This window comes from Emys orbicularis, chromosome 20, assembly GCF_028017835.1.
Source record: "Emys orbicularis isolate rEmyOrb1 chromosome 20, rEmyOrb1.hap1, whole genome shotgun sequence".
NCBI classification, from domain to species: Eukaryota; Metazoa; Chordata; order Testudines; family Emydidae; genus Emys; species Emys orbicularis.
Genome location: NC_088702.1, coordinates 15,298,042 through 15,322,040, shown reverse-complemented (window position 1 = coordinate 15,322,040; position 23,999 = coordinate 15,298,042). Strand labels below are relative to the sequence as shown.

General features: G+C 49.7%; 1 protein-coding gene across 1 annotated transcript in view; it reads left to right on the top strand.

Annotated features, from left to right (window-relative positions):
* LOC135892789 (junctional adhesion molecule A-like) overlaps positions 1-21,886 on the top strand; it is a 61,318-nt gene extending 39,432 nt beyond the window's left edge. The window contains exons 3-8 of the mRNA XM_065420588.1: positions 11,334-11,489; positions 13,646-13,767; positions 13,853-13,955; positions 17,804-17,926; positions 19,628-19,790; positions 21,832-21,886. Coding sequence (XP_065276660.1) covers positions 11,334-11,489; positions 13,646-13,767; positions 13,853-13,955; positions 17,804-17,926; positions 19,628-19,790; positions 21,832-21,886 — 722 coding nt within the window. The remainder of the gene's footprint in view (positions 1-11,333; positions 11,490-13,645; positions 13,768-13,852; positions 13,956-17,803; positions 17,927-19,627; positions 19,791-21,831) is intronic.
* Positions 21,887-23,999: the final 2,113 nt, after the last annotated feature.

Genomic DNA, 23,999 nt, shown 5'->3' with positions numbered 1-23,999 from the left:
GCTATTGACACTGTGAGGGAGTGCTCACCCCACACCTGCCCCTGAAAGGGTTAAGGTGGCTAGACAGGCCAATTAACCACCTAAGATGCACCTGGAGGAGGAGCCAGGGAGCAATGAGAACTAATTAAAGAGTGAAGCTGAACAGGAACAGGTGGGGTTGGTATAAAGCAAGGTAGCTTAGGGCAGAAGGGGGCTGCAGGGAGGAGGTCTGCAGTCACTCTCTGAGGCTAGGGAGAGGTGAGGGGGTCTTGGCCAGGAGGGAAGGGTGTAGCCGGAGAAGGGTAGAGAAGGAGACTGATAGAGGCAACATAGGAAGCAATCCAAGGAAACAGAAACAAGGCATGGGACAGGGTAGACCTTAGCTGCTGGTTTTAGGGTCCCTGGGCTGGAACCCAAAGATGAGGGTGAGCCCACGTTCCCCTACCAGCCACTGGGGATGTGGCACCATAGAGGGGCAGTGAATTGGAAGACTGCCTGGGGCAGTTGGTGACACTCGGTACACAAACCTCCCAGAAAGGAGAAACTACAGTGACCTAGCCAGAGGGCCAAGCCACCAGGAGGGAGCCATCGAGTTCAGGTAGAGAGAGTGTCATACAGTCAGCACTCGCAGGCAGGGGCTTCAGAAAGGCAGAGCTAATTCCAAGCTGCAGCCACAAGGAGGTGCCCCATTGGGGGTGAGAGCACACTCTGACAGTGTGGACACTTGTGGATGGGAGGGAAGAGGTAGATGTGGTATATCTTGAATTTAGTAAGGCTTTTGATACTGTCTTGCATGACCTTCTCATAAACAAACTAGGAAAATACTACCTAGATGGAGCTACTATAAGGTGGGTGCATAACTGGTTGGAAAACTGTTCCCAGAGAATAGTTATCAGTGGATCACAGTCAAGCTGGAAGAGCATATCAAGGATCAGTTTTGGCTGCAAGGATCTAGTTCTATTCAATATCTTCATCAGTGATTTACATAATGGCATAGAGAGGACACTTATAAAGTTTGTGAACGATACCAAATTGGGAGGGATTGAAAGTGCTTTGGAGGATAGGATTAAAATTCAAAATGATCTGGACAAACTGGAGAAATGGTCTGAAGTAAATAAGATAAAATTCAATAAGGACAAATTACACCCGGAGGAATTCTGCGCCAAAAAATAAAAAATTCTGCCCACAATGTTTGAAAATTCTGCAAAATTCTGCATATCTTATTTGTCAAAATAACACAATATAATCATGCCAGTTTCAATTATTTTGGTAATTTATTTCAAGATATCTGTCAGTATGTATAGACCAAAAAAAAAAAAAAAAAAAAAGAAGAAGAAGAAAAAAAAGAAAAGATTCTGGCAAAGTTGTTTTTGACAGATTCCTTACTAGGCATATTCATACAGAACTTTGTAAAAAGAACAGGAGTACTTGTGGCACCTTAGAGACTAACAAATTTATTAGAGCATAAGCTTTCGTGGGCTACAACCCACTTCTTCGGATGCAGTGGGTTGTAGCCCACGAAAGCTTATGCTCTAATAAATTTGTTAGTCTCTAAGGTGCCACAAGTACTCCTGTTCTTTTTGCGGATACAGACTAACACGGCTGCTACTCTGAAACAGAACTTTGTGTAATTCATTTATATTACAATACAGAACTGTAATTCCTGCACCTGTCAGAAGCAGGGCAAAGGCTTGGGGAGTCAGGGGTAACGGAGGACCTCAGGGAGAGAGAAGGAACCTAGGAGTGAAACTGGAGAGTGTTGGGTGTGGGTGGGAGGTTTTTCTTCATGGGGGGTGGGATTGTTAGGGTATTGGGAAGCCTCCCCCATGCAGACTCTGGATGACCCCAAGCCTCTCCCATTCAGTCAGGCACATCTGCCCCATCCCCAAACCCCTCATCCCCACGGGTCTCTGCAGCCTCCCTCCCCCCTCCCCAGGCTCAACGCTGTCACCCAACTAGCTCCTGAGCCCATGTGCCAGTCTGTCCTCCCTACAAGTCATTCTGAATCCCAGTCTGTGACCCCCCAGCAGCCCTGTGTGCCCCACTCTGTCCTAAACTGGCTCCACGGGCAAGGTGCTGCTCATGGGGGAATTCTGCATCACTGGCCATAGAATTTAGTATTTTCCCGCATAAAATACATTTTGCCTCAGAAGTGCTGCAATTCTGACTTTTGCACACCAGAGGCCGCTGTGGCACTATTACAGCAGGCATAAAGCAGCTGGCTGTTCTGGTATCACAGCGGCCTCTGGTGGGAAAAAGGCAGAACTGCAGCACTTCTTAGGAAAATGTTTTTTATGTGGGTAAATACAAAATTATGCGAGAATTTCCCCAGGAGTAACAAATGCAAAGTGCTCCACTTAGGAAAGAACCATCAGTTGCACACATAGAAGATGGAAATGACTGCCTAGGAAGGAGTACTGCAGAAAGGGTTTTGGAGGTCATAATGGATCACAAGCTAAATATGATTGAACAGTGTAACACTGTTGCTATTAGCAGGAGTGTTTTAAGCAAGGCACAAGAAGTAATTCTTCTGCTCTACTCTGCACTGATTAGGACTCAATTGGAATATTTTGTCCAGTTCTGGGTGCCACATTTCAGGAAAGATGTGGTCAAATTGGAGAAAGTCCAGAGAAGAGCAACAAACATGATTAAAGATCTAGAAAACATGACCTATGAGGAAAGATTGAAAAAATGGGTTTGTTTAGTCTGGAGAAGAGAAGACTGAGAGGGGACATGATAACAGTTTTCAAGTACATAAAAGGTTGTTTCAAGGAGGAGGGTGAACAAATTTTCTCCTTAATCTCTGAGGATAGGACAAAAAGCCATGGGCTTAAATTGCAGCAAGGGAGGTTTAGTTTGGACGTTAGGAAAAACTTCCTAACTGTCCGGGTAGTTAATCACTAGAATAAATTGCTTAGGGAGGTTGTGGAATATCCATCATTGGAGATTTTTAAGAGCAGGTTACACAACGACCTGTCAGGAATGGTCTAGGTAATACTTAATCTTGCCATGATTGCATGGAACTTGACTAATGATCTCTCGAGGTACTTTCCAGTCCTATGATTCAGACACCTTCTCACACATCTGAAGTGTAACCACATCACCTCAGTCCTTAAATATCTCCATTGGCTCCCTGTTTATAGAAGAATGTGGTTACAATTCACCCTATATTTCAAAATCCTTCCATGCGCTGTCTGCAACTTTTCTGGATCACACAGGTGACTTTCCACAAATGTTTTAGAGAGATTAGAGACAATTTGAGAAACTCACCAGGACTTTCCCAGGGAATTGATTGCTGACCCTGAGGTTAATCTGATAAACCTTGATCTGTACAGGAGCGGTATTGTTCTCCTGGAAGTAGACTTTAAAGTCCACCAGTCCCTCTGCCTTCTCGCACAGAGCCGTGAGCTGGTAGTGTCAGGTGCCCTTGGAAGTCGTATCTCTGTCCATCAAAGGTGGCATAGCACAGATTCCTTGTCACAGAGCAGATGGCATAGCTGGAAGGGTAACAGCCCCGTACGCCATTCACTAGCCCGCATCTCTCTGAATGTTTGCATGTAGCACCCACACATTCGACTTGTCTAGTGGCTGCATTGCACATGCACCATGTCCCACATGCCTCTTCGATCCAGAAGCTCTCATTGGGGGCATGGGGCACCCTTTAAACTGGCACCCACAGTTGCCCTGTGGGATGCATTTGCCCTGGCTCAGCACAAAACCATCCTTACACTGGCAGCTTTCCACGCAGGGGTCTTGGCAGCTGCTGGGGACTGACTGGTCCACACACGTGGCTGGGCAGGCTGTTCCACAGAGCTGGTACTGGCTGTTCTCCAGGGGGCACTCCATGGCTGGAGAGTGAAGGACCCACAGATTTAGCAGCAAGTTCTCTCCATGAAAAAGCAGAATTTAAAATAGACAGAAAGGGACATCTCTAATGGGGCACAGAGAGCTCTCCAATCCCACTCACCTCAAGAAGAGTCAATGATGCTCATCACATTGCAGGAGGTGCCTGGCACCCTAAAGGATCAGGCCCATAAAGGGATGATTGACTTAAAAATTGGCATCAACTTATCTCAGACTCCCATGTGTCATCGGCAGATGTTATATATTCACAGTGAGAGCCACCTTAGAAATACCATAGACAGACAGGCAGAGATACTGTAGGTACAGTACAACCAAGAGTCCTCATATCCCAACCACTGCTCAAAGCACTAGGCCACACTCCCTCCTAAGGAGAAGAATAGAATGCAGGAGTGCTGACCCCCAGACCCGTTTATATAATGTTGGCATTCAAATCTGTACTCACGGCATCTGGCCAGCTGCCTCCATTCTCCAATCCTGACCCCCTCCAGCTGGCAGGCGTCCACGTAGGCCTTCAGGACCTCACACAGGGCCTTCCTGTAGTCGTCGTTGTGGCACAGATCGTACATGCAGTTGTCCAAGTAGACTGTAGGATCCACCTTGATGTGGCACTGGCTGAAGGGCCCATCTGAGACCTTGGTTATCAGGCCGCACGAGGCCTCCTCCTTGTACTTTCTGGCTATGCTGGGGGCACAGGGTCTGCAACCTCCAATGCAATTGTGCCAGCAAAACTGATCCTCATCTTCCACTTCCCAGTTTTGCTCCTGGAGTATGGCACTGGGATCCTGATCCTCGGCTGGGGTCCAGAAGTCATCGGAAGGGTCCCCATTATAATTGCTGCACAGACCGCACAGGCTCTCAGAGAAGTCATTAGGGACGGTGACCCTCAGGTGTTTGTTCCAGTCGTAGGACACTCTGAGGTTGAAGTTGGTGTGGAGGACGAGGGAGGTGTCGCTCTGATAGAGCCGAAGGGCCCCATTGTTGAGGGAGATGGGTAAGTGGGCCCTGGTGTTATTCACCTTCATGGTGAGAAAGAAAGGGCAAAGGTCACAATCGACGGCACTAGTCATTTACATTTCATTCTGACCTCTGCTCAGATTAGCAATGGGCCCCATCCAAAATTTTCAGTGAATCTGGTCCCAAATCGGAGCCAGAAATAGTTTATAGCATCATGTTAGATAGAACTGGCTGGAGAAAAGTAATTCTTTATGGTGGAGGATTTCAATATTTCGAAAATTGGTTCCGTCCCAATTTAGAATAAATCTAATCAATTGCAAAATTTTCTCTGAAGGGAAATGGAGACCCGGCTCTGAGGCAATCCTGCTGGCAAGATGCCAAAGAGCCAGGTCAGCAAGCTGGGAGAAAACCAGGTGGGTTTTGGAATTTGCATGGTTTCCATCAGAACATCATTGAAATTGGACCATCTCTTCAAAGCCTTTTGATTGTCACAAATTGGCAAATACTGAAGAAAAACTATTTCATTGGGATTTCAAAAGGACTAAGACTAGGAATTGGTGAGGCCAACCATGGGGGAGGGGGACGGCTCTGGTTAGAGCCTTTAGGGAGCCACCCCTGTGGGGGAGGGGTCTATGGTATTGCCAATCTCAAGAGATCAAAAATTGTGAGTCAGACCCTAAATCTCATGAAATCGGCCCCAAGAAATAAAGAGCTTCTTTTAAAAGGACTGCACTGTGAATTGCGGCCTGTCTTTTGATGTTAGAACTCTCCTGCCCACCTCAGTGCGTGTCTGTGACAATTCATGTTGCCCACTCTCCTAAGGGAAGGGGATTTTGGTCCCTGTTGCAGGAGCTGTCACCCCCACATTTGCCTGTCCCCTGTGCAGTAATTAATCCTGTCCCCCAGTTCCCCCTTCTATTCTCTCTGCACCCATTCCCCCCATCAGTTCAGCCACCTCAGTAACCCCCCATTGCCCACCCTCCATCGGTCCAGCCCCCCCACCCCACCCCAGCCCACATCCCCATCAGTCCAACACCCCCAGTTCAGCTCCCCATTCTCCACCCCAGCAGTACAGCTCCCCTCAGTTCAGCACCCCAGCCCCCACCTCCATCAATCCCCCGTCAGTTCAGCCCCAGCCTCCGCCCCAGCAATCCCAGACTCCCACCTGCTCAACTCAGCCCCCCACAGCCTCTCCTCTGCTCCTCCTGGGATTTTTCACCCCTCTCCCTCCCGTCCCAGGGAGGCCTGCAATGGGTTGGGAGCAGCTCCTGGGGCTCCTCACCCCCATTTGCCCCTTCCCAGGGTGGGTGCTGTGGGTGGGGGAGGAGCATAGGAGCTGTCCCATCCCGTTGCTCATGGGACAGGGGAAGGGAGGGAGCGGCACCACCCTGGGCAGCTGGACTCTTTGCTCCCCCAATCAGAGCGGTGAGCAGAGAGGAGCGACTTTGCTGGCTCCCAGCGGGGCTGGACTTCACCAGGGGCCTGGAGCTTCTCGCGCCATCACCAGACAAGCCCCAGCCCCCCGGCAAAACCCCGGCACTTGTGAAAAAAACACAAGACTGGCAATGCTGGGCCTGTGTCAGCTGGAGCCATTAGGGAACAGCTCCTGAGGGAGAGGGGGCTGCATTGGTTAGAGCCATTAGGGAGCGGCCCCTGTGGGGGAGGGAGCTGCGTCCATTGGAGCCGTTAGGGAGCAGCTCCTGTGGGGGAGGGGGCTGCGTCGGTTGGAGCCGTTATCGAGCGGCTCCTGTGGGGGAGGGGGCCACGCTGGTTAGAGCCATTAGGGAGCGGCTCCTGTGGGGGACGGGGCTGTGTTGGTTGGAGCTGTTAGTGAGCAACTCTTGCGGGGGGGGGGGAAGCCATGTCGGTTAGAGCCATTGGGGTGCAGCTCCTGTGGGGAGGGGGCCATGTTAGTTAATAATCACACTTACTATCTACCACAGCCAGAAAAATCTCATCTTACTGTGAGCACTGATTTAGCTGAATTCTCTGTCAATCTTGATATTGAATGGCAGGAATTCACCAATCACCTATTAAAAGGTAAAGAGGTAACACAGTTCCTAGAACAAACAAAAGGGAATGTGGGAAACCGAACCATCCATATTATGAATACAAACAGGGATATGTTAAGAATTGCCACTGCAGAGAGACAGATAACAGCTTACCATTGGTATGACATATTTTCCGGATGGTCCCCCACAACTACTGTAATGTTACATCCCCTACTATTGCCTTATTCCCTGAATAAGATCCTGCTGGTTTTCATTTTCTAAGTATAACAGCATGACTGCCTTCCCAGGGCTGGGGAGAGAACCGAAGAGTCCTGACTCCCAGCTCCCTGCTCCAACCCCTAGACTCCACTGCCCTTGCAGGGACACGGTTCATGGAACAAGCCTTGCACCATTAGTGCCTTTCGCCTTTCTACAGAGATTCATGTATTGCCATTGGCAAGTGACAACGGTCTGATCCAACATGGCTGATGAGAGCAGGGCATGGAGGAAGCGAACGGATAGGATTTAATACCCCAGCAGGGGGCAGTACCTTGTAATATATCCCCTTTTTGAAGCACCCTCAGATCTGCAGAGGCACGCAGCCCTGGCCATCAAAGAGGAAGCCATCATCGCACTGGCAGCCTTCGGCGCCGGTGTCTGGGCACTTCCTGGCATCGGTGATCCTGGCACAGGTGGTGGTGCAGAGGTCGGCGCACAGCTTGTAGTGACTGTTGGCCGGGCAGCTCAGAGCTAAAGCAGAGAGAGAAGTAATTGATGGCTGGAGAGATCTCACCCCACACCTTAGAGGGACAGACATGAAGGAGAGGAGAATCTAACAGGGACGAGAGGATCAGGTCACCTTTATAACGGAACATGAAGTTGTTGGTTCCCACCCAAAGGAGTCTCTCAAGAAGCCCAGCGGCCTGGAATGAGATACCTAGATACCTGCAGAGGGAGGGGAGCGAGTGGGACAGGCCCTTGTGCTACACCAGCATCACGGCACTTACTGCAGAAGGAGGTGCTCCTCCAGGGCTGGACGGTGACCCGGAACTCCTGGCAGGCTGTCACGTAGCTGTGGATGCTCTGGCACAGGACCTGGGAGTCCCCATTGCCCAGGCACAGATCATACAGACAGCTGTTGAAATACACAGTGGGGCTGACTGTGCTGTGGCAGGTGGCGAAGGGGCCATCGGGCACCGTGAGCAACCCGCAGTATTTGCGCTGTTTGAAGAAGTCCTTCTTCATCTCCTTGCAGACCAGACAGCTGTTCCTGGTGCATCCATCCTCACAGGCCACCCCCGGGATCGGGACTTTCCGGGCAGAACTGAACGCTGCCACGTTAGGGGCCGCCCTTCCATCGGGGAGCAGGAACTCGTCGTCCCAACGCCCGTTGTGGTTCCCGCACAGGCCGCACGTCTGGCCCTGGTAGTTCCCTGGGATGGTGACTCTGGCGTGGTAAACCAGGTCATAGCTCACAGTGAGGCCGAAGTCTGTTTGCACCAGCACGTTTCCACCATGCTGATATGCTTGGAGCTGCCCATCGGTCACGACCACAGGGAGGTTGTGAGACGCCCCGTCCACATGGAAGAGACGGAGCATTCCCTGTGAGTCGGGGGAGTGGATGCTGTAGGGGTGGGTTATGGGCACAAGATAGGGTCTCAGTGACACCTGGGCAAATCTGTAGTGACTCCACTGAACTCAATTATGTTATGGTCACTTCTGATTTCACTGACCCCAAGGTAAATCCAGGGTCACCTCTTCCAGTGTAATGGCATCAGGGCCTGATTCTGATATCAGTTCCCTGGGCTTACTCTGCAATCATCCACTGAGCGCAATGAGCTGAGGGCAGGATTCCGATCTCACTTGTCCCAGAGAAAATCCAGAGCGATTCTGCTTTCTTCAGCGGGATGCCTCTGGATTGGCCCTGGTGCCAATAAGGTCAGGATCAGAACCTGAGTGTCTGACCCCTCCTGCCTGCGCGCTCCTAATGAGTGACCCAGGAGACAAGTGCTCCTTGCATTGCCACATCAGTGGGGCTGCCCCATTGCAGGGTTCAGCCCCCTGGGAACATCTTGAGCAGGACTTACCATGACAAGCCCCTTCCTGTTCTGCAGCAGGGTGAGCGTGAGCCCGTAGACCTCCAAGGACACCAGCTTGGTGACAGACATCTTCCCATTGCCCCAGGGCACATTCTCCACCTTCACGGCAAAGAATGTCAGGTTCCCGGTGTTGGTGCAGGTCTTGGCCAGGATGTAGGTGCAGGTGCCTTGGAAATCGAAGGCGACCCCATCGAAGGAGAGGTAGTGGGGGTCTCCGGCTGCGGAGCATGTTGCGGATCCGACAGGCTGGCATTTCCGGATGCCATCCCATCCTGGAGCCCTCACCCCTTCTGCATCCCACCCCCCTGACCCAGCCTGGAGCCCCTTCCAGTGCCCCAAAGCCCTCATCCCTGCCCGTACCCCCTCCTGCACCCCAACCCCCTGCAAGGGTGGGGGAGAGGGAGGGAGGGGGAATGGAGTGAGCCGGGCAGGGCGTTGGAGTAGGGGTGGGGCAGGGGTGTTCGGTTTTCTGCTATTAGAAAGTTGACAACCCTAGCTGTGGGGATGTGTGGGGGGCAGACTCACTCTCCAGCCTGCTCCACCACACCAGGGCCGGGATTAAGGTTTTAGTGCTGGGGTGCTGCTGCAGGTGGTTGGTGCCCCCTCAGTAGCTTAGTATAGTTCACCCATTGAATTGGGAGGCTTCCTCCACCCCCGGTTATTTTCCTAAAGAAGCATTGATTTTTAGTAATTGATATTCATTAAAATGTGTTCAATTGCAACTAAATATAGCTTTACCCCAAGTTTGCTGGTGCTCTTTGCTAAGCAGGTGGATCCACATTTAGTTAAGCAATTATATAGCTTAACATACAGTTCTTCAAATTCTTAAAGTTTACATTTTTTATTGTTTGAAAATGGGGAATTATGCATTTCTTATTTACTTGATTTAACTTTTATTGTGATTGATTTGTGTCAAACTCTGGAGATCGGAATTCAAATAAAAAGGCACAAACTCAGCATTTAAACGTTTTTTAAGCAGTTAAATAAAACCACCTTACGTGCACTGGATAAATAAGAAAAGTTTGACAGTATGTTTAGCATTTAAAACTAATTTATTAAACAAAGTATAACTTTAGTGAATTGAACTGATTGTTTCTGGTCACCATGGCAAGATTTTAGAGCTAGTAGATCTCATTCTCTTACATCTACTTTTTATTCATAGTCTGCAAGAAGAAAACAAGCTTTTCTGCTTTTTCAGCTCCCAATCGGTTTAATGAATGAACGACTCATTCAGATGAATTAGTTAATAAACTGAAAATAGGGAAAAAAATTCTCTCAGCAGTAGCTTCTTCTGCATGTGCAGTCCAAAGCTGGTTCAGCATGTCAGTAAACTCTGGTTTCAAGACCTTAGCCAGTGACTTCCACCAGTTCAGACTTTCATTAAAACTTCAGCAGTGAACATACTGTTCCTTTTTAAAAAAAATTTAATTTAAATTATTTTAATAGACTATAGTAAGTTTGGCCTTAATACAGGTTGTAATAATTTCAAATTTATTTTTAAATAGGTTTATTTTTGAAAATAATTCTGTATCCAATTTAAATGAGACTTTTTTTTAATCATTGATTTTTATCCACCCTGATCCGAAGTGAGGTCTTTAGCTTGGGTCCTTCTGAACCAGTTCAGTCCGTAACTTCTCAATATGGGCAGGAAGCCACAGGCATTGGCAGCAGTTACCCCGATTCAGCTACTTTCCCACAATGCAGTGCTTCACATCTGGAAATTAGCCAGAAGCGCCTTCTCCTAGTAACCGAGCTGGACCCTCTGGGGTAGGTGTTTCAGGAATCCCAGCATGCACTGATGCTACCATGGCTGAGCTGTGGTGTACAGATGTGCTGAGGTGTTACGAAGACAGGCGAGAACCAACCAGCCATTTTGTGTCCTCTGTCCTAGCAGATGGGTTCCTCGCCTTCTGCAGACCCCTTTGTCGCTCAGCCATATCAGCTGAACAGTTTGAGAACAGTCTTTTAATGTGACTGGTGTAACCACACACAGCGTTCTAGATTGCTTTGCCTGGAATCAGCTTTACCACTGCTAACTCATTTCTTAAAAGCACTGAGCACTCGTGGGAAAAGCTACGAGGAAAGAAATGGGGTGGAATAACCTCCTTACTAACTAGTTCATATCTGCCAGCAGCACAGCATAACAGAACCCATTCCTTAAACCCTGCAACAAACCCCTCCATCCCCCGACCAGCTGTGATTGGGCTGGCTTGGCTATTGGACATAGGGGCATGTAGCTTCCTTTTGCAATGGGGAGACCTCTTGTTGTATTTGAACTGAATCCCATTTAATCAGCTCTTCTCCTTACCGTGCTCTCTGCTCTGAGGCTGGTTCTTGGGGCTGCCCTTCCCCCCCTTCTCCACACCAGCAGCCTGTTCTGGCTCTCACTTGGATTCCTCCACCTCCAAGTGCTCTCAGCTTCTCACTGTCTCCCCTTTCTCTGCAGACCCCTACAAAGACCGTGCTCAGTTCACAGCCACGGGGATTCGTTTCACTTCGGTGACTCGGAAGGACATGGGGAAGTACATCTGCGAGGTCCTCTGGACTGGGAGCGGGGGCATTGGCCGACTAAATAAGTCAGAAGTTGACCTCATCGTCCAAGGTACTATTGCCTTTCTGTAATTACAACTTGGGACCGGTTGCCATGGCTAAAGTTCCAGGCCTTCTAGTCTCGGAGAGAGGGGGCCCCTGGGGGCATGTTGCTAACTGTGGGCAAGGAGTGTGTTTTCATAGAGTTTAAGATTCGAAGGAAGCACTATGAACTTCTAACCTGCGTGGCACAGACCGGGGAACCTCCCCACTGACTCCTGCCGCAAGGAGGATATTATTTTTCCCTACTAAGAGTCCAATGGCTTATTTGAACAATGTTGCTCTCCGCACACCACGGCATCATCAGTGGATAGCAAACTAGCCTGAGGTCACTGAAACAAGACTCTTTCCACATTGGACTTAGACTGTAGGGAAGCCTCAATCGTCTAAACCTGGTTCTCTGAAATTCTCACCCATGTCCCCTGACCACGGACCTGCAGGGCCAGAGCGGCGCATGAATGGAGCTTTAGGGCCTTCCTGAGAGCAGCGTCAGTCCTGCTGGAATAGAGCCATGGAATAAGGCTGCTTTGGGCAGTGGCAAGTATCCTGTAATCCAGTCAGGCTAGCCAGGTTCGAAGGGGGGCCCTGGGGAAAGCCTAATGCCCAGATTATCCAATGGTTTCAAAAGCCTCCAGTTCTGTTGGCTCCGCATCTTCAGAACCGTTAAACACAACTGGTTCTCGAGGACTGCCTCGCACAGGTAAATGCATAGCCCATTATGTGGCAAAGAAGAAACAATCCTAGCTACATGGGGGCACTGTTATTTCTGTAACACGCACTCAGGAAGTCTGACACTGTAACTGTTCCCCCTGCTGACGTGGGCAAGTCCATGCTTATCTTGCATTACATGCGAATGGCATTTAAGCAGAGATCCCCTTCATACAGATGTGCTGTCAGTCCACTTTTTCACACCTTGAAGACTCACTGTCAGCACCAATCTGAACCTTGGGTGTATTGTCTGCAGAAACCAATGGAGACTGTCCTCACCCCAGAAATGGTCCCTTCATGGCTGGGCTGAGGTCCCTGGCAAAAGATTAGGGGGGGAAGATTGCACTACTTTTACAGTGCCTGTTCTGTGGCCGTACCCAGAGCCTCACTCACAAATGCTGTCAGTCTAGCACCTTTCACCAGCGCTGCGAAATCAGTCACCGAATGGGAGCCCAGTGTTGGACCAAACTCTGTTTCCTTCCTTCAGGATTGCAGCAGTTTTGGTCAAACATTTTGTTTCGACAAGTTGCTCCATTAAAGTGGGAGGGACACTGGTTTCACCCACACGGCCAGCATCGCACCTTTCACCTGTCAGCAGGGTGGCTACTGCCAGCAGCAGGGCTCGTAGTCAAAGCGTTAATTTCTGGTCATGACACTTCTCCCCATGTGCACTTGCCATTTATGTTGAACGCCGGGCACCTGATTCTGTCTCCCTGCTCTTCGTACAGTCGTTTGCACCAGAACACCGAGAGCTGCTCTGATTTAGTTGCATTCCACACCCATTTTATTGTGGTGTAAATGACTGCCCAGGGAGCAGGGCAATGGAAGAGCCAGCCCAGTGAGTGCCATTAATCCTCTCTTGAATTAAAGGGCAGCTGGTGCAGAACCCACGCAAGGAACTGCTGCTCTCTGTAGAATGTGTCCCAGGAGATCCAGACAATAGTGTGGCTGGATTTTAAAGAAAAGTCCACTCCTATTTGTAGTTGTGCTGACATGAGTATAATCAAGCTTCAGGGCAGCACAGGATCTCTGCATGGGTCAGGAAGGAACCGCTTTTCACTCCTTCCCCATCGCAATTAAAGGTGCGTTGTCGGGGAATGACAGTTACACTGGCCTGAGCTCTGGAACGTCACTGATCAGCCCTGGAGCAGTGCCAAGAAAGCCCTGTCAATGGAAGGGGGCCCAGCCACTGACTTAGTTCACGAGTCAACGGACTATCAAGCTAGACATGGATGCTGCTTACCACTTACTTCACTTAAAATGAGCTGGCCATTTGTTTGCCTTCATGTCACTTAGCCGGTCCTCTATTAACCCATGACTGACTGGATTAGACTAAACGCAATTTAACAAATGCAGATGACCGCGTCTTGGGTGTGTTTAGGGCAGGGGGTCACAGCGGTGGGTTCAAGGGTCATCTGTAACATGTGCCTCTTTGCCTTGTGCTGACATGCATGGAAACAGATGGCTCTCCACCTCCTACCTGCCAATGCTACAGGTACGACGTCCTTATGACCTCCAACCCCAAGATCAACGAGAAATTCAGGAACTCCTGCTACGCGATCGACACCAAGACAGGAGTGCTGGTATGCACGGGGCAGGGGGCTGCTTGACTCGTGGGGAGTTTACGCCTCTGTCTATGCCTCCCTCACGCCTTCTTTCCCACTCCAGATGAATGAGCCCGTAACCAGCTTCGACACGGGGGATTATTTTTGCGAGGCTCAGAACAACGTTGGGACCACTCAGAAATCGGAAGCCATCCACTTGGACGCCAGTAAGGAAATGGGGACTTGCAGAGCCTGCGTGTGGGTGGGTGGTTGCGTGCGCACGTCCGCACTGGGCTCTTTGGAAGTCACTTGCAAGCTTACAATAGCCGGTGGTGTTACTGCCCCTTCCCCGGCCTCCTGCAACTACTCCCTGTACTGGCTGCGATAGATTAAAGATTGGACAGTGCCCAAGCGTCTTGATGGGAAAACAGGCATGTGCTTTGCTGCAAGGGCTGGGGAGAGCCTGGAACCAGAAGCCCATTGGGCTGCCCTGCTAAAAGAGCAACCTTCGCAGAGAATGGAGTCTCCTGAGAGCCGACAAGTGGTTTTTGGCGTATCCTGCCTCCTACGTGACCTCCGGAGCTGGGCCTCGGTACAGACCCGGAGGAGGCTCCTGCCCTAGCCTAGTGCACTCTGGGATTGGGAGTGACTGAAGTTGGGGATAGGTGTGTTTGCTGGGCCCAGTTCCGATGACAAGCATTCCAACCCTCCCCTCCTCTGAAAAGCTACCGTGCCGTCAGCCCCCGTTCCCTGGAGCTGCCCTCTTCCTCTTGCACTCAGCCCCTCCCATGACCCTAGATGCTGAACTGGTTGAGTTAAAGCTGAGACTGTAACTCGACCTATTCAAACTGAGCTGAAGGCTTTAGACTGTCTACATTGGTGCCAAATGGGGTTTTCAGTTGGGGTTAAACTCAATAGGGAAAACAGTGGGTTTTTTTCCTATCTACACAGCATCCGTCCTGGTATAACTCTGCTGTGAGGCGGTGCGGGAGTGGGGATGTGATTTTTATTTTTACAGATAGTCATTCTGGCACAATCCCAGTTGTGGATGCAGTTATACTGGTGTGAGGGTGCCTCAGACTGGGGTGACTTATTCCCTTTCCTGTACTGACATCGTTAAACTGGGACAACTCTTGTGTGTAGACAGAGCCCCTTGGCTAGACAAGGGCTACACTACAGCACGACCTGCTGATGTGACTGTGGAGGTGGTAAGCTACATCCACACTGGGTGGGGTTTCAAATCGGCTGAGCTACCCCCGTGCCTTTTTTAAACCTTTCCCCCTCGTCTAGACAAAGCTGCAGGTGCTAGAGCAATGCTGGGAGATCTCCCCCCAATAAGCCTCAGTACTGGACTCGGCCGTGTCTACAGGTCCAGGGCCAGCAGTGGGGAAAATTCACTTCCATGCTCTGTATCCAGGTCTCTTTCTCTCTCTCTCTCTCTCTGTGCCCTTGAATACAGCCCGCAGCAGTCAGAGTTTACAGTGTGTGAACGAGAGCAGAATTTGGCGTGCACCCCCCCCCCCCGGTGTCTTGCACAGCCTGAACCCTGCTCCAGCATGTCAGGAGCAAATGAATCCTGTGTCTGGAAAATCAATGGTTAAAGGAATAACCCGGCTCTGCTGTTGCCTTATAGGGGCCGGATTTTGCCCATGAGTGACTCCTACTAAAGACAAGGGGCCTGATTCTTGTGTCAGTTCAGGGCACCTGCACCTCACTGGCCCAGCAAGGGTACCCGGTCTGACTTGCAGCTCCCCCGGTTGTCATCTCTCTAGGGTGGAGACATGGGTCTCTCTCCTTGCTGGCTGGGGTCTCTCCAGGCTGCTGCAGCTCCCTGCCTTCCCTGTGTTGGGTTAGTCTGCCCAAGCAGGCCTGCTGGCTTTCCCCTCAGAGACTAATAACAGTGGAATTGCTACAATTATAAGTTACCGCATGGTTCTTCAGTGCTTAATTTGTAATGAAATGCCAGGGCTCATAGGCGCTGACTCCGTGGGTGCTCTGGGGCTGGAGCATCCATGGTGAAAAACTAGCGGGTGGTTAGCACCCACTGGCAGCCAAGCTCTCCTCGCCTCCTCCTCCCCTGAGTGCACTGTGTCCCCACTCCTCTGCCTACCTCCCAGCGCTTCCTGCTGCCTAACAGCTGTTTGGCGGTGCTTTGGACTTTCCGGGAGGGAGGGGGCGGAGCGGGGAGGAGGCGGAGAAAAGGCAGAGTGGGGACTTGGGGGAAGGGGGTGGAATGGGGGCGGGGACTTTGGGGAAGGGGGTGGGGTGAGGGTGGTGTAGGGGTGGGCCGGGGCCAGGGCAGGGGGCAGGTCGAACACCCACCTGGCAAAGGGGAAGTTGGCTCAAGCAATTTTTTTTTTTTACTTTCATAACTCATGAGGCAAGCCCGGAGATGCCGGGGCTCTGAACTGCCAGGCCCGGAGATGCCGGGGCTCAGCCCTGGCAAGCCCTGGCGCTAATTAGGCACTGCAGTTCTTCCTACATGAGCCTATTAATTTTTGAGGCAAAAGTGTTGCAGAGAAAACATATGAAAAAACTATTAAAAAACCTAAACGCCTGCTAATAAGCTTACCAGAGATCACCCCCTCCAATGTAGGCTTTGGTAGGAGCAGCCCTTCCCAGCCCCGCCCAGAGGTTTCCCTGCGGTGTCAAGTTCATCCCACTCTCTGTTCAGAAGAGAACACTGAGAGTCACTCCTTTATCCAGTTGGGTTCTTTGAAGTGACTTTGAACAGATAATCCACCAGACAACACGATCTCTGCTCCAAGTGCAGCTTCTAAAGCAGTGGTTCCCAAACTGGGGTTTGTGAACCCCTGGGGGTTCGCGAAATGTTACAGGGGGTTCTCGGGGGGGGGGGGGAATACCCTAATGGCAGGCAGAGCTGTCCCCGGGGATCCCGAGCAGCACAGGGCCAGTAGCCCGGAGCCCCTGGACTTCCAAGACCTAAGTAGATAAAGCAAGCATATCTATCACACTGAGGAGATTTAAACTTCAAGACTCCTTATAAGAAATGGAAAGGGAAGTGGATATTTTTTGCTGTTTTTTTAAATTAAATAGGCAGCTAGTATTGTTTTTAAAATTATTATGAAGAACAAGTTTAAGCTTTGTTGTAACATGCGTTGTTTGCCTGGACTGCTCAAGACCTGAATGCTTGTGTAGGAGGAACTCTTTGAGTTGGCTTCTTAAATACAGTACCTTCCTGCTGTTTCACATCTGATGCTCCTTGATGAAACATAGGAGCCTTGTCTTATAACAGGCTTATTCAAAGTGATACAAGCTATGAAAGTGAGATCTTGAAAGAGTGTTGCTGTTTTCATAATGTAATAAACATGCTGTAATGATAAATAATAAATAGTGTGTAATAAGCATGCCATAAAAACAAATTTTATATTTCCAAGATCACTGCTTTTATAATTTATACTCAGGTAAAGGAGAAAATTCCTGGAAATATTCATTTTTAGGAGGGGGTTCGCAAGACTTGACATTTTAGTGAAAGGGGTTCACAGGTTGTTAAAGTTTGGGAATCACTGTTCTAAAGGATAGATGGAGGTGGGTCATTTGCATTTCCTTCAGCCTCCAAGTATTTCCTGGGAAATCCACTTCCCATGTATTGTCCCAAAACATCCCCTGAAGTTTCTAATATCGTCCAGAAATTGTGTTAGTCAAGGCCATCCTCCAAGAGAAGTGCCGTACAATCCCTGAACTCCCAAAATACTTAAACTTAAGTTGGTTGGGTTTAATGTAATTCCAGTTTTGCCCAAGAGATTGTGTAAATCAGAATTCTGACAGATATGACAAAGGCCCTTTTATACGGCACTGGCCCTGGTGGTGTAAAGTTCAGTTTCTCACTGAGAGCAGTGTACAGGGCCTCAGTGTAGCTAGGAATCATCTCACACGGGGAGGAGACTAGACCATGTGAGGGGCTGCAAGGGCTGATCTGCTGCAGCCTGTGGATGACCCCCCGACTCTCCGTCCCTGTGATTGGGGGAGCAGAGGGGTTTGCCCCTGGTTGCTGGGGGCGAAGGCTTGCTGGGGGAGCGGAAGAAGTGACTGCTGGTTTCTGCTTTCCACAAAGGAAACATCATTTCCCACAAGGACATGAAAGCGCTGGTCGACAGCGGGAATGCTCGGATTATCGACGTGCGGTTGCCAGAGGAGGTGGCGAACGGCCATATCGCCAACTCGGTCAATATTCCAGGTGAGGGTTTGCTGTGGGTGCCAGCAACCAGGGCTTCGATTGCACTTAGAGGGAGCGTCCCCCCCACTGCAGAGGGCAACATGTAGTGTCACAGACCAGGGCATGAGCGGTCAGGCCGAGCGGTCAGAGCCAAGGGTCAAAGCTGGAGTCAGGAACTGAGCAGGGCTGGAGCAGGACTGGAAACAAGGCGGGCACAGGAGTGATCGCAGCTGCGGGCAGAAGCATGGAGGAGTCAGCGACCTGCCGCTGAGTTTAAATGCAGCTCCGTAGTCTCCTTGCAGCCAATGGAAGAGCCAATCAGGCGACTCTGCCACAGCCCAGCTGGGCTCATTAGCCTGCCTGAGGGCTGAGCCAGCCAGCCCCAGGTCAGCTGCAAGGACTCCAGGCCCATCGTTCCTGATACATAGCACTAGAGCCCTGGAGAAAGTGGAATTAGTAACTCAGCAGGGGGCGCTCTTTCTTCCCTGCTCTCCAGTGTGCTGGGGAAGTGACATGAGACCAAAGCTGGATCAATGAAGACCCTACGTGTGCACAAGCAGATGGGTGTGTAGAGGGCTTTCCCTTCACCCCCTCCCCTGGTTCTTGTCCCACAGACAGAAAGCAGAAGACCAGAAGTCCGAAGTGCAGGCAATGTGATGTTTATTGGGGTTGGTTTTAAGGCAGCATGTCAATAACTTTGACACTGCAGAGCCTTGTTCCCCAGTGTTCCGTTCTCTCCCCACTTTAGCAGGCAGCATTATACCTGCAATGCACGCTTGGGGTCCCCCCCCCTTACAATTGATGGTCATGTTCCGTTTTGGGGGTCATGAGTCTGGGGGTTTGGTCCCACCTCTTTTGTATCCCATGGGAGGGGTAAGGAGTGAGGTTGTGGTACAGTCAGGAACAGGTGCACTTTTTTTTTTTTTTTTTTGCCTTTTAGTGTGTTATACCTTCCCCCCAATCCCCTCCTGCCCTTCCCAACGGGTTGTTTGACCTTCCCTTAAGATAGAGGTTGAGGCAGTGTTAACATGTGCACTCCTATATTATACTTTCATTATACCCAGTAACACTTCAACTGTTCTTATCTGTTCCCATTATACTAACAAACGTATCTGGCTAGGCAGAAGCAACATGCACAGTGTCTGTCCTTTGTTTACACATATTAGTAAGAATATAAATGTATCAAAAATTAAATGAGCAAACAAATCTAAAATTCTATCTCAGGCAAAAATACAGGCCTGAATTCTGCATTATTACTAGCACTCCTAATAGGGTGTAACCCTGGCCGAATTCCAGCTTGGGGAATTCTCTCCTACCTTAAACTACCTTGGTGGTTTTAAATGGATGCAGGATTCTACTTCACTTCCTGTTCTAAATGGACGTGCAGAGTTTCCGTGTCTTGCTCATTTGCTGTGTTCCACCACAGAAGGTGCTGCATTTCAGGAGTGGGAAAAGTGGTAGCTTGTGTCCCTTTATAAAGAACGTGGGACTTGCATGCATAAACATAAGAGCATCATCGCCTGTATTTATGGAGCAGTGTAGCAGTCGCCCACAATCATCATCATCAGGGTTTAACTCTGCAACTTCAGCATCAAGATACAGACCTTTACCACTTGAGCTAAAGGAGTAACTCCATTAGCTAGTGTCACATCCCCATCTAGTGGAGATGTGATACACCAACACTGCTGATTGCGATCATCTCTCTCTCTTTCCCCCACCCAGTGGCAGAAGTCGAGGAAGCCCTGAAGATGGACCCTGAGACGTTTAAGATGAAATATGGCATGGACAAGCCACGGATGGATGACGAGAACTTGATCTTCTACTGCCAGAGGGGCAGGAGAGTGGCTCAGGCCACAAAGATCGCCATAACCCTTGGCTACGCCAAGTGAGCCTGCCCCTCCACCTTGGGCTCTTGTACCATGGGGCACTAGACCCTCAGGGAGATTGTGAACGTACCATGGGCTCTGTGGGTTTGGAGGCAAGGGGTGTAGGTGCTTAAAATGCCCTGGGTCCTATGGACTCCAGCCCTTCTGAGCGCCCCCCTAAGCTCTCACGTATAGGGTTATTAATAGAGAAATCAGTGGGTCGGGTGGAGAAGGTGAGGGCTCAGATATCCCTCAGCACCGATCTTGCTTATACTGGTGTATTCTGGAGTAAACCCACTGGAGGGGATGGTGGTACTCCAGATTCTCACCAAGGCCACAGAGACAAAGTCTTGGTTAGCTACTGAGAGAGAGGACAGAGTAATTCCTAGCTAACTGTTGAGCAATAGTCAACATGGTTTCTGTAAAGGGAAATCGTGTCTTACTAATCTATTAGAGTTCTTTGAAGGGGTCAATAAACATGTGGACAAGGGGGGGTCCAGTGGACATAGTGTACTTAGATTTCCAGAAAGCCTTTGACAGGTCCCTCACCAAAGGCTCTTACGTAAATTAAGTTGTCAAGGAATAAAAGGGAAGGTCCTTTCATGGATTGAGAACTGGTTAAAAGACCGGGAACAAAGGGTAGGAATTAATGGTAAATTCTCAGAATGGAGAGGGGTAACTAGTGGTGTTCCCCAAGGGTCAGTCCTCGGACCAATCCTATTCAACTTATTTATAAATGATCTGGAGAAAGGGGTAAACAGTGAGGTGGCAAAGTTTGCAGATGATACTAAACTGCTCAAGATAGTTAAGACCAAAGCAGACTGTGATGAACTTCAAAAAGATCTCACAAAACTAAGTGATTGGGCAACAAAATGGCAAATGAAATTTAATGTGGATAAATGTAAAGTAATGCACATTGGAAAAAATAACCCCAACTATACATACAATATGATGGGGGCTAATTTAGCTACAACAAGTCAGGAAAAAGATCTTGGAGTCATCGTGGATAGTTCTCTGAAGATGTCCGCGCAGTGTGCAGAGGCGGTCAAAAAAGCAAACAGGATGTTAGGGATCATTAAAAAGGGGATAGAGAATAAGACTGAGAATATATTATTGCCCTTATATAAATCGATGGTACGCCCACATCTCGAATACTGCGTACAGATGTGGTCTCCTCATCTCAAAAAAGATATACTGGCACTAGAAAAGGTTCAGAAAAGGGCAACTAAAATGATTAGGGGTTTGGAACGGGTCCCATATGAGGAGACATTAAAGAGGCAAGGACTCTTCAGCTTGGAAAAGAGGAGACTAAGGGGGGATATGATAGAGGTATATAAAATCATGAGTGATGTGGAGAAAGTGGATAAGGAAAAGTTATTTACTTATTCCCATAATACAAGAACTAGGGGTCACCAAATGAAGTTAATAGGCAGCAGGTTTAAAACAAATAAAAGGAAGTTCTTCTTCACGCAGCGCACAGTCAACTTGTGGAACTCCTTACCTGAGGAGGTTGTGAAGGCTAGGACTATAACAGTGTTTAGAAGAGAACTGGATAAATTCATGGTGGTTAAGTCCATTAATGGCTATTAGCCAGGATGGGTAAGGAATGGTGTCCCTAGCCTCTATTTGTCAGAGGATGGAGATGGATGGCAGGAGAGAGATCACTTGATCATTGCCTGTTGGTTCACTCCCTCTGGGGCACCTGGCATTGGCCACTGTCGGTAGACCGGATACTGGGCTAGATGGACTTTTGGTCTGACCCGGTACGGCCGTTCTTATGTTCTTATGCTCTAACCCCATAGGGAATGTTCCCACAGCTACCTTGGTTCCTCAGGGACCCTTCAAATTCATCCGTATGACCCTGTGCTGGGGACAGGTTATTTCTCAAAGTTCTGGGCACAGCTCCGCCTCTGATGTTCTGGTCCCACTTGGGTTTCTGGCCCATGAGCAGTCACAGGGCTGGGTTTGTCTCTTCCACTCCAGAGGCAGCGGGTCCATCTAGCTGTGGATAGTCCCTCCCATCTCTCATTCTGATCCATATGTCACTTCCTGTCTCTGCAGGGCCCGTAACTACGAAAGCAGCTACAAGGAATGGTCTGAGAAGGAAGGGAAGTGAAGTGGAAATGACTCCGCGAGGGCTGGTGTCTGTCCCTCCACGCCCAGCAGCTGGCTTTACCCTGAGGATTCTTCCTTTGCTTCCTTGCTGCAACGTCGTCCTATTGCTGCTGATGCCCGGTGCTGGGATGGGAACGCTCTGGGCCCTGGTGGGCTCTTGGCTAATGCACCTGTCTGAGAAGCTGCCACTCTGCTTTCTGCCTCACCTTCCAGCCCAGTGTCTCACCTGCTCCAAATGTAGTCACTCCTCCTGCCCCCGATAGCAGCTGGGGGATTCAGGCACTTTATTGGGGGGGAGATATCTGCACCCCCACATTCACTCCATCTCCCCCAGCTCCCCTGGGAATCTGGGACCCCCACCCATACGCTTCCTATGGGGTAAGTCCTCCGCTCTTAAGGAGGTAGATTGAGGTGGGGTAGGAAAATGACCATCAATTCTTCAGCTGAATCTGCCACTTCCACCTGTAGCCTGCTATTTCTATAACATACTGGGTGCCCCTCAGCCACCTCTGCACGGGGGATTTTCTCTGCAGCCACTCCTGGAAAAGAGAGCTCTCTAGCATTTCCTCCGATGTAGTACATGGCTCTGATAAGGGATGGGACGTATGTGAAGGATGGAAGAATCCCATGCACTGCTACAGGCTGGGGACTGACTGGCTAAGCAGCAGTTCTGCAGAAAAGGACCTGGGGATTACAGTGGACGAGAAGCTGGATATGAGTCAGCAGTGTGCCCTTGTTGCCAAGAAGGCCGACGGCATATTGGGCTGCATTAATAGAAGCATTGTCAGCAGATCGAGGGAAGTGATTATTCCCCTCTATTTGGCACGGGTAAGGCCACACCTGGAGTATTGCGTCCAGTTTTGGTCCATCTGTCGTCTTCTTCTCCCCCTCTCCTCCTCCCCCCCCCCAAGGGATGTGGACAAATTGGAGAGAGTCCAGTGGAGGGCAATGAAAATGATTAGGGGGGTGGGGCACATGACTTATGAGGAGAGGCTGGGGGAACTGGGGTTATTTAGTCTGCAGAAGAGAAGAGTGAGGGGGAATTTGATAGCAGCCTTCAACTACCTGAAGGAGGGTTCCAAAGAGGATGGAGCTTGGCTGGTCTTAGTGGTGGCAGATGACAGAGCAAGGAGCAATGGTCTCAAGTTGCTGGGGGGGGGGGCAGGGTCTAGGTTGGATATTAGGAAACACTATTTCACTAGGAGGGTGGTGAAGCACTAGAATGGGTTACTTAGGAAGGTGGTGGAATCTCCATCCTTAGAGGTTTTTAAGGCCCAGCTTGACAAAGCCTTGGCTGGGATGATTTAGTTGGTGTTGGTCCTGCTTTGAGCAGGGGGTTGGACTAGATGTCCTCCTGAGGTCTCTTCCAACCCTAATCTACGATTGTATGATGGCAACAAGACAACAGTGGAAATTGCTCAGGGTCAGCCAGGTTTTAGATTATATTAAAGTCTTTGTACGGATTTGTGTTTCTCAGCCTCTTCACATGGGTGAGCCCTTATTCACATTAAAAAAATTGCACAACCTCCCCAATAACAATAAAAAATGTCTCATTTCTGACCATGCTTAGGGCTGGTCTGCATGCAGAACTTGCATTGGCAAAACTAGATCTCTTGGTCTTTTGGGGGGGAGGTGTGTGGTGTGTGAAAAATCCCCTCCTCTCCCCCCTCCCTCCGAGATGTAGCTATGCCAACCTAACCCCTAGTGCAGACAGAGCTAGACGGATGGAAGAATTCTTCTGTTGACCGAGCTACCACCTCTCGGGGAGGTGGATTATCTCCAGTGTTGAGAGAACCTCTCCCAGCACTATAGTTATAGTGAGTATTTACATTGAAGTGCTGCCGCAGGGTTTTAAGCACAGACCTACACTTAGAATATAGAATTGATGTGTGGGAGGGTGGAGAATACCTCATCTTGAAGGGTCAGGGGATGGGGGGAGCGAGACTTTTCTTTGGTTTAGACTGTAATATTTTCAACGCCTCATGACCCCACTGCTGGCCTTTCCTGATCTCCTGGGACAGTCGTGATCCACCCATTGAAAATCCCTCGTCTAGAGCAGGGGTCTCAAACTCAAATGACCATGAGGGCCACATGAGGACTAGTACATTGGCCCG